The sequence below is a fragment of the Polypterus senegalus genome, chromosome 15 (assembly GCF_016835505.1).
Source record: "Polypterus senegalus isolate Bchr_013 chromosome 15, ASM1683550v1, whole genome shotgun sequence".
Taxonomy (NCBI): Eukaryota; Metazoa; Chordata; class Cladistia; order Polypteriformes; family Polypteridae; genus Polypterus; species Polypterus senegalus.
In genome coordinates this window covers 34,582,422-34,592,943 of record NC_053168.1, presented here as the reverse complement: position 1 = coordinate 34,592,943, position 10,522 = coordinate 34,582,422, and the positions used below count along the sequence as shown (strand labels likewise).

General features: G+C 41.6%; 1 protein-coding gene across 1 annotated transcript in view; it reads left to right on the top strand.

Annotated features, from left to right (window-relative positions):
• Positions 1–5,327: 5,327 nt before the first annotated feature.
• Positions 5,328–10,522, top strand: part of tg (thyroglobulin) — a 337,489-nt gene continuing 332,294 nt past the window's right edge. Inside the window, exon 1 of the mRNA XM_039737577.1 lies at positions 5,328–5,551. Coding sequence (XP_039593511.1) covers positions 5,328–5,551 — 224 coding nt within the window. The remainder of the gene's footprint in view (positions 5,552–10,522) is intronic.

The following is a 10,522-nucleotide window of genomic DNA, read 5'->3' as shown; positions in this document are numbered from 1 at the left end:
TATTTTGTGCACTGTGCGACTTTGTGAACTTGAGCTGTTAAGTTTCTCCGACATGCTGTTTCACTCAGTCAGGTTCCTTTTGTTGTTTATACCACTGTTTAAACCAATAAATAGTATGTTTTTCTTTGCCTCTACTTGGTATTCGCATGAAATTCTTCTGTTTCCTCCCATTCTTTTGCCATTGCCTTTTCCTAGAATGCTGAGCTTAGGGGCTATTTATATTGATTTGCATATTTAAAGAGGTGCAATTCTGGGAGGAGACAGGGTGGGACAGCAGGCGCGTGCATGTGCGGTACTAAGGGGCACAAAGTGTGACAAGAAAATACCCCCACACCATTACACTACAAACACCTAACCCATTGATACAAAGCAGGGTGGATCCATGCTTTTATGTTGTTGACACCAAATTCTGCCCCAACCATCTGAATGTTTCAGTAGAAACTGAGATACATCAGACTAGGCAGCGTTATTCCAATCTCCTGTTGCCCAATTTTGGTGAGCCTGTGCAAATTGTTGCCTCATTTGCCTGTTCTTAGTTGACAGAAGTGGCACCTGCTGTGGTCTCCTGCTGCTGTAGCCCATCTGCTTCAAGGTTCAACTTGTTGTGCTTTCAGAGATGCTCTTCTGCATACCTTATTTGAGTCACTGTTGTCTTTATATTATCACCTTGCCATTCTCCTCTGACTTCTGGTATCAACAAGAAATTTTTGCCCAGAGAACTGCCACTTACTGAATATTTTTCCTTTTTTGGACCATTCTCTGTAAACCCTAGATATGGTTCTGTGTGAAAATCCCAGCAGATCAGTGGTTTCTGAAATACAAAGTGCAGCCCATTCGGCACTAACAACCATGCCACGTTCAACATCACTTAAATCACCTTTCTTACCCATTCTGATGCTCGGTTGAATTTCCTTTTTTACTCATTTTGATGCTACATGCCTAAATGCACTGAGTTGCAGCAATGTGATTGTCTAATTAAATATTTGTGTTAACAAGCAATTGAACACGTGTACCTAATAAAGTGGAAGGTGTGTGTGTGTATTTATGTATATTTAATGAAAAGATGATACATTTTCCTTCACATCTGCCATTTATGCAGTTATTGATGGCACGTCTTGTTTGCATTTGACAATGTTCTCTCTAGTTTGCTCACTTGAAAAACTCATGCACTGAGGGATGGTGACGCTCTGCATATGTTGGTGTTAACACACTAAACATAAATCATGGGTCGTGTTTAAAAATGATTATCATACCTTAATTCCATCGGATTTCATGATTAGTTTGGGCTAGTCAGTGTGTTTATGGGACTTAAATGTATATGTTTATGATTTACTGGGCTGTTATGGTAAGATTATGATTTTGTCTTCATCATCACTGTGGACTGCTTGTCAGGCTGACATGTCAAGTACAGATCAGCCTTTATAACTATCCTAGGGAAATGTACACTCAAATACCATCTGGTACGAACATTTCAGCTCAAGTTTACCATTGTAGCTTTTCTCTAGAAATAAAACACCAAGACCCAGTCAACTGATTCAAAATGGAAGCAATAAGAGGCATTTGGTAATATCTCATAAATGTAATTTTATTAAGCTCTTTCTAATTAATACACAGGTGCAGACTACCATCCTTTTCATCCACAAAAGAAAAAATAACTCCATGCTGGTACATGTGGGGGTGCTGTAGTTGACGTTGTTGTCTGTGCTTCCACCCACAGTTCCAAGTAGATACCCAATGAGACAAATTGACTCTGCCCCTACTGGTCTGCGGAATATAAGACAGAGCGAGATGCTCCCAGAAGGTGGTGTCTCATTTGGTAAAGAGCAGACTGTCGGATGGAACTCCTACCTAAGCCTTGACCACTTCTCAAAGATACCTTAGCATTTGTTTGGAGGCCCTACAGCCTAATAGCTGTTTTTCTGTTCTTGTTTGCACCTTCATTTGCTTGTTTGATTTGCCTTCCAGCATCCTTATTAAAAGGAGTGACCCAGTTGGCACCCAACCATTTATTTTGGAGTTGTGTTTTCTCTTGCTCAGCCACAACATGCATCAAACAATTTTCTACATTTTTGCACAAACAGATTTGGTGATTCATGTAAAGCAGAAGCCCATTGTAAAGGGTTCTTTTTGAGTCATGACATTATGAAAACTGTCTGTGTTGTGTCATCTGGATATGTGGTGGGTTGGGTTTTGAAAATCATTCCACACTGGTTGAGGAAACCCTGCACTCAATATAATCCCTAGCATACTTTGCCCGGGGGTGGGGTTATAAAAGGCTCATTTTTCTGACCATTATTATTGAAACAGTTGTAACATTAGGAGGATATGGGCCATTTAAAGCTGCCATCAAATCATTCTTTGCCCCCACATGTTGTTCTAGAGAAGTCCGAGCCCCTTCCATCTGTTTTTTTCGAATCTCTTGCATATCCCCAAATATACGCCTAATCTCAGGGACACTCAGTATAAGATTACCAGAACTAAGACAGAAACATGATTTAAAAAATCAGGAAGGGCATTTCAGTCCTAACAAGTTGCTTGAGTGTGCGATTAACTAGCATCCTGTGGAGGGCTGGTGTTCTGCTTGCACCCAGGCCTGCCAAGACAGGCACAGGATTCCTATGAGCCTGACCTGGTTGAGCAGGTCAAAGATTGGATTGGTTGATGGTGCAGAATGTGAAGATATCGGGTTCAACTTTATGTCCCCAGAGTACACTCTTGATTTTTTTAACCTCTGTTGAAGCCCCTTTTGCTCATTTTATTTTTATGTAGAAATGACTCTCCTAGAGTAGCTCAGTTGGTTCCAATCCTTTATTGATTTGAGGATCAGACCCATCTTTCTCCCATTTCCATAGCTGTACATCTATTTTTAAACCACCTATTTTTAATTTTGGATCACGGGGAGCTGAAGCCTTTCTCTGCAGCATTTGGTGCTAGTAAGAACCAAACCTAGGAGAGAAGTCCAGGTTCTCTTTCACACCTACAAGCTGCAATTAAAGTCCCCACACAATGTAAAATACGTGCTATTGAGGATACCAGAGGAACTCGAGAAGCACCAAGCTTGCCAGCTGCAGCACTTTACACTTACTGTAGGGGTAAAGCTCTGGGGCCTCATGTATAACGCCGTGCGTAGAACTCGCACTATAACATGGCGTAAGCACAAAAGCCGAAATGTGCTTACGCACAGAAAAATCCAGATGCAGGAATCTGTGCGTACTCCAACTTCCACGTTCTTCCGCTACATAAATCCCGATCAGCGTGAAAACTAACGCTCGTGCACGCGCTTTATGTAACGCCCAAATCCTCCCAGAATTACGCCTATTTGAATATGCAAATCAATATAAATCGCCCTTAAGCGCAGCCTTCTGTGAAAAGACAATGGGAAAAGCACGGGGAAAATATAAGAATTTCAGCGAATACCAAGTGGAGGCAAAGGAAAAACATACTATTTGTTCAAATAAACCGTGGTATAATCAACAAAAGGAAGTTGATCGAGTGGCATAGCGTGTTGGAGAAACATGAAAGCTCACATTCACAAAATCGCACAGTGCGGAAATAAAAAGAAGTCACATATCAAAGTTGCCGTGAAAGAAGAGTTGTAAGCCCACTGTCTGAGTGTCATATGAAAGCTTATTAGGGTACAGAGAAAAAAGGCACACGGTGGGGAAAAAGCACGAAATGTCACTTCAATCTCGACATTTCCACTTTAATCACGTAGTTTATTTTGTCATTAAAGTAGAACATCATAAAATTCATCTTAAAATTGTTTAATTAACCAGTTTCTAAAATCACATCGTAATTAAAGTAGCATGTTAAATGCTTTGTTTTGTATTTGATTTTCTATGTGCTCTATGTGTGTGAATCACTACTTGCTTCTTAAACCGGCTCTCTTCCTCCAACTGGACACAGAATCCATTACATTCGTGATATTACAGCTCTCTGAATAACTAAAATACTGAGATGTATACGTGATGTCATTTTCATGATGATAGGAGTTAAAGCACGTTATTAAACATGTGTTTCACTTCGATGAAATAATTTATTGCAGCAGTACTCAGGGGCGGCTCTAAGCTTGTGGTGGCACTGGGCAGAGGAAGAATCGGTGGCTCCTTCGCCCGCCAATGTCAGTAAAGTATCTTATGCACGGTGGATGGCCACGTATGTTGCAGACACTAGCCGCCTCGTGCTCATGACACAAGCATTTAACTTTTGCGAAATTTGTCGCTGCGTTTTTAGCTGTGTTGTTATTTTCTCTTTCTGTTTTATATTCAATATATATTGGCGTAGCGCCCAGTCCTTGCTTTTCTTTCCCCAAGTAACCGATCGCCATACAATCAGCTCTGTAATAGACGTTAAGCCATCTGTAAGCTTAGCGCCGATTCTTCAAAACGTTTAAAGAACATTGAAATATCTTCGTAGTACATGTTTAATTATTCTATCCTTCACAACACTCCCAGTGAAGTATATAGAATATTTAAATGAAGTTAAAGTTTTATCTGTATAATTTAACAAACATATTTTGCTGCATTTCACCTTAAAAATGATATCGTCATCATATGTAAATACGCTTTATAAAGTGGCTCAGGTTGTGCGATATTATAACTATAGTGCAAGTTTACAGTGGGGTGATTGTACTTATAAGTACAAACAGTTCTACAAGGAGCACTTGATTGGCTGCATTTAAAGTTCTTGGGATTAAACTGTTTTGAACCGCGAGGTCTGTACAGGAAAGGCTTTGAAACGTTTTGCAGTGGCTGAGACAGCGTGTCCTTGAAGCTGTATACCGATAATTCTCTTTCCGATCAGCTGCTGCTGTGATTCACACTCAGATACAGTGATATAAATACTCCGAGTGGTGCAGTGAGAGAAATATGGAAAAAGATGATCCGCTGTGGCAACTCCTAACGGGAGGAGCTGAAAGAAGAAGCAGAAGAAGAAGAAGTGAGAGTAACAACGCTAAAGCAGTTATGGCATTTGGAATACTATGGCTGTTCCCTGGACCATTATATTGTTACGAGTTAATTACAATCAGATGCATTACACTAATAAACAATATGCGGTTAGTTTCTGTGTATTTATAAAGCCGCGTCATGAAAATAATGAGTAATCACACAAGAACAGTAGCATTGCTTTGACGCTGGGTGCCGCCAGTTTGCAAAACCGAGCGGAGAACTTGCGTACGACAAGACATGAGGTACCGTGGAAAAGTGCGTGGCTTTACGCCAAGTGTAGGTTTTATATATCGCGATTTGAACGTGGAAAAGTTCTTACACAACATTTCTGTGCATACGCACCGTTTATACATGAGGCCCCTGGTCCACAAGAGCTAGATGGTACTAGATATGCTATTCCATCTCTCTTTTTCTACAGATAGCTGTGCCTCAAACACATTTCGCAGAGCTCCGTTAACCTGTGATCTAACACTTCAGGTCTCTATCATTGCAGAATATCAACTGGATTCCCAGCCCTTGAGTCCGTGTGAGCTGAAGAGAGAGAATGCCATAGCTCAAGGAGAAGACTACATCCCTCAGTGCCTGGATGATGGAAGATACAGGTACTGTCATTTTACAACCTCAACACTTGGTATCTCATTTTAGTGATCTACTACACCTTCAGACAGTTTTTGTGTTTGTGCGGGCTCACCTCTATCTCTTTTACATTAACAAACTGAAAGGTTGGCTATGAACGAACTGGCAGCTTACGCAGCAGAGCTAAAGGAGAACTTGGAAGGCTACTTTGTTATCCAAAGAGTCCAAAGCTTGAGTTCCACCATGGCGGTCATCTCAGGCAGGTCAAGTGGCTGATGAAGGGGTGTTGCTCTAAGTGAATTACTGAGCAGAGATGAAAGGTGCCATGACTTGGCTCTGTTCAGGGAAAGGGACCTAGAACTGTGTATGAGATGCCCACACAGTTAAGAATTGGATTGGGCTGAGTGAGTCTTCTATTAGCTGAAAGGACTGTTCTGTGTTCCAAAAAAAAAACCCCGTGAGAACTTCTGGCTTGGATAACAGAGAGCAATACAGGCTTGAGGAATGAGTGAATGAATATCTTTATTGTCATTGCACAAGTACAACGAAATTGGATGCCATCTTGCCAGTGCAAAATAGCAGGAAGTTATAAAACTACAGAAACATAAATATGAAGATTTATAGTAGGGGTTCTAAAAGTGTAAAAGCACTACACCACAAGTCACTTTTCACATTCTGCTGGTATTCCTTGTCTAATTTGTTCCTTTTCACTGAATGAGCATTATTTATTGCAGTCATGGCCTTTGGGTGCAAGCTAATTTTTAATCTACTGGGGGCTTCGCCCCTTGCTCACTTCGCTCGCCAACCCCCGTGCTCGGTTTTCCTAAAAAAAGTTATACTTTAACAATCGTCGACTGCGTAACCCCAAACACAACTTTCTACCCCTTACTGCATCAATCAACACCTAGCTATCAGTCTTCCGTGCTGCACTCTGCCCTCCGTCGATCGGACCTAACAGTCACTTAAAACAAAAAAGGCTTCCGCTTGGCTGGGACGCTACAATACTTTCGACTGTTACTGCTTTCATATTTTGTACCTTTCTCTGCATATGTATTGCGCCTTGGGTCTCTTTTCTCCGCGCTGCTCTTTCTTCTTTACTGAGAGCACAGGATCTGTGTGTGCCACGTGACTTTACATGACTGAATATTTTGCTGGCTGCCCTTGCTGTTATTTGATAAGAAGGGTGTGTCTTGCAAGAATCTTATGTTCCACGTCCCCATGAGACTGCCCTGGGACAATCTCTTGGCACCAAGTCTCATGTTTACGGTCCCCGCGAGACGCTCCATGGCCATTCTTTTTTGTCTCATGGTTCTTTAAAATGTCTTTAGAGAACTTCCGAGAAGATCACATATCATCGCCTTGCTTTTCCATTCCAGGATTTTTTTTTTATAGAGAGATTTGTCCATGTTTTGATTGTCTTGAAGCATCTGCCTGAGGGCAGCAGTTCAAGCAGAGTGTGACTGAGGTGGGACAGGTCTTTAATTTTGCTCCAGGCCTTTTTCAGGCAGTGGGAACCGTAAAGATCTTCCAAGGATAGGAGAGGGTATCTGATGATCTTCTGGGCAGTGGTGACGACCCCCTGGAATGCTTTTTCTCTTTGTTGCTGTGCAGCTAGAAAACCACACATGGATGCAAGAAGTCAATATGTGCTCTACGGTGTAGCAGTAGAAGGACATGAGCAATATTTGGGTGAAATGGTTCTTCCTGAGGATCCTCAGGAAGTAAAGTATCTGCTCTACCTCCTTTACCAGATCTGTGGTGTTAGCGCTCCAATTCAGGTCCTTCTCTATGTGCACACCCAGGAACTGGAAGTTTGAGATCCTCTTTACACAATACCCACCAATGAAAAAGGGGCTGAATATTCACTTTGTTTCTCTTAAAGTCAATTATCTGCTCTTTGGTTTTGGTGGTGTTGTCTCTGCACCACCCAGACAACCGTTTCACTTCATCCTGGTAAGCAGACTCTTTCCTCCCAGAGATGATCCTCACCACGGTGGGGTCATCTGCAAATTTGAAGATGCTGTTGTTGGAGTGTGCAGGGGTGCAGTCATGGGTTTAGATGGTGAAGAGAAGGGGACTCTGCATACTGCCCAGTGGAGAACCAAAGCTGAGACTGAGGAGTTGTGGAGGCCTACTCTTACCCTGTGTGAGCAATTAGAGGGGAACTCTGTTATCCTGAGGCAGATGGATAAGACAATCCCAGATACGTCAGTTTGGTCACCAGTCTACGAGGGAGGGTGGTATTAAATCCAGAGGTAAAGTGTACAAAAAACAGCCTAGTGTAACTCCCCTGCTGCTCTAGGTGGGTTAGGGCAGTATGGAGAGTTGTGGCTGTGGCATCTTCTGTAAACCTGTTTGCCCTTTATGTATACTGGTGTGTGTCTAACATGGGTGGAAGGCTTGAAATGATGAGATCAGACCTGCTTGGATTGAGTCACAGGTCTGCTTTTAAAGTCATTAATATTTGGATAGATCAGTGTCCACAACTGAGGAGGCCTAATAGGCACTGATTCTTTCTTTGGAGTCACCAGCATTATGAATGATTCCTCAAAAAAACGATGGTACAAAGTGAATCATATCTGTTGCTGAGTCTGCCAGGATGATGTAATTTATTTTCCCAGGCAGTACCATTTAGTTTGAAATTCAAAGCCTGGACCACACATTCAGTTTTAAATTATACTGTGCTCCCTTTTTCATCAATGCAAATTCTTGAAAATATCTAGTCCTCCTCCTGCTTTTTCTTTTCAGTCTGAACAAACCCACCCAGCATTAAAATAGCATCTGAAATAAGAGGTGTAAGCTGGTTGTCTACAGTACTGAAATATCACAGTACCTGAGCTCACCATAACTTGCTTTAGGATTTAACAGTTCAGACAAATTCAGCCCAGGTCTGAATCCTTTCCATCCTACTTTACTCCTTGCCCCAGATATTCACCTCATCCGTCTCCACATGAGCCTGCAACCTCCATCCTTGCTCTGGACATTAGGCCCAAAGCGCTTAAAAAAAATGTCATGTATTTGTTCAGCTGTCAGCCAATTGTTGTGGTTATTCTGCTGGCACAATCCTGGTAAATCACAATCCTAAAAATGCACAAGAAATGGAAAATAAACTCGAAGCTTAACGGTACTTGGAGTGTACATTCCCTGAACGTCATCTGCAGGAATGAAAAAACAGAAGAAGGGTGGTTGCTAAGTATTTTATGTGAGGATTTTAGGGGTCACAAGTTTGGATGTATCTTTATGAGGAAAATTTGCAGCCCAGCACGTTTTTAAAAACACACTGCTCTCCACCATGGTGATGTGCGGTGAGGCATAAATAAAAATGATCCCCCAGAGTAATTGTGTTGCTCCTACTCCCATGGTCAGTAGGAACAACCTTCGCCTCCCCACGGGCGCCGGCCACACTCTTCTTTCATGGGGCTCCATTCCCATCTGCCTGCTTCATTCTATTGCACCGGCTCTCGCTCACTTCTGCCTTTCTCTTCTGTCATTTAACCTCTGCTCTCTCGGATGTCTTTCTTTCCATCTGTTTTTCCTTGTCTTTCTCCCCTTTTCATCTCTCCTTTAACCCTCTGCTGCCCAATTCAACATGGGTGCAATGAGCTGCACCCTCCACGGTATCACTGTATGTGGGGCGGTCAGCCAGCTTCTCAATTAACCGCAGAGCAAAACTCACTCTCACAGCCACGCCCAATTGGTTCCTGCACCTTCTTGTTGCATGATTATTTATTTATTTATTTATTGCTAAGCCATGGACCCTCTGTACCACAGATTCAATCTTTTATAAGAATACAATGTGAAGAGTTCCAAGTGGAGAATACTTTTTATAGATACTGTAGATCTATGAAAATCAGGAAAATTAATGCCAATGTCATATGGCTTTAAAATGCACATGTGCTGTTTTGGTTCTGCAAAATTTTAACCTTTTAAAATTAAATATTTCCCACAACTTTTTAAGGCAAGATATAAATAAGGAAATGGATGTGTATATAATTCTTAAGGTTTATACTTACCTCTCATTTTTGGTATTATTATTCCATAATGTCAAAAAAGGACATACTGTTGCATGAAAATGCCACCCTCTTACCTTAGGCAATCGTCTCATCATCTCACCCCACATTCTGGCCCTGGTTCTGCAGGATGGTGCCCAGCTGCTGAAATGACAACACACAGTATTGGCGAAGAGCAGATGGGCAAAACAGAATGCAATCCGTCTTTTACTCATAATAGTGAAAACCTGTGGTGGGAGTCAGCACATGATCATCAACTTTAGACCATCTGCGCTTAGATCAAGGTGTCCCTTTGTCAGCTTCTTTACACTAATAGCTAAAATTGAGTTATAGTGAGAACCCACTACAGTAAGACAATGGAAGTATCAAGCCGGGTGGCTTGTGAACCCTACAAAGACCAGTGGTGGTCTGATGATTTGGAATTTGCGTTGATGGTACAAATATGGTCCCAGGATACCCATGAATATCATGGGACTTTATTATATGCCAGAACTCAATGTAAGACTAACCTGGGAATGGTTCATGGAACTTAAAGTTCACTTTACTGTATTTCAGGGTCATGTAAATAACAAACTCTCCAACTAAATGGAATGGCAGATCATCTAAAAGTAGCTAAACCAGTGCAGATGGCCCTGGACTGCATTCCGATCTGATCTAATTTAAGACAAATTAAATGTAATCTAAGTAAATGCAAAGTATTACATATAAGAAGTTAAAATGTTAGATTTTAATACACAAGGGAGGTTTGAAACTTGGACAAATGTATAAAAGCTATAAAGTAGGCTAATAAGATATTAGGTTACCCACCACAATGTGTGGACTGCATGTCAAGGTTTATACCTAAATTGTATAGCACACTAGTGAAGTCTCATCTAGAATACTTTGTGCCGTTGTGGTCTGGATATTACAAGAAGGACATAACAGCACTCGAGAAAGCCTAGGGAAGAGCAGCTAGGCCTATTTCAGGGCTCGCTCCTGTTATCTTCA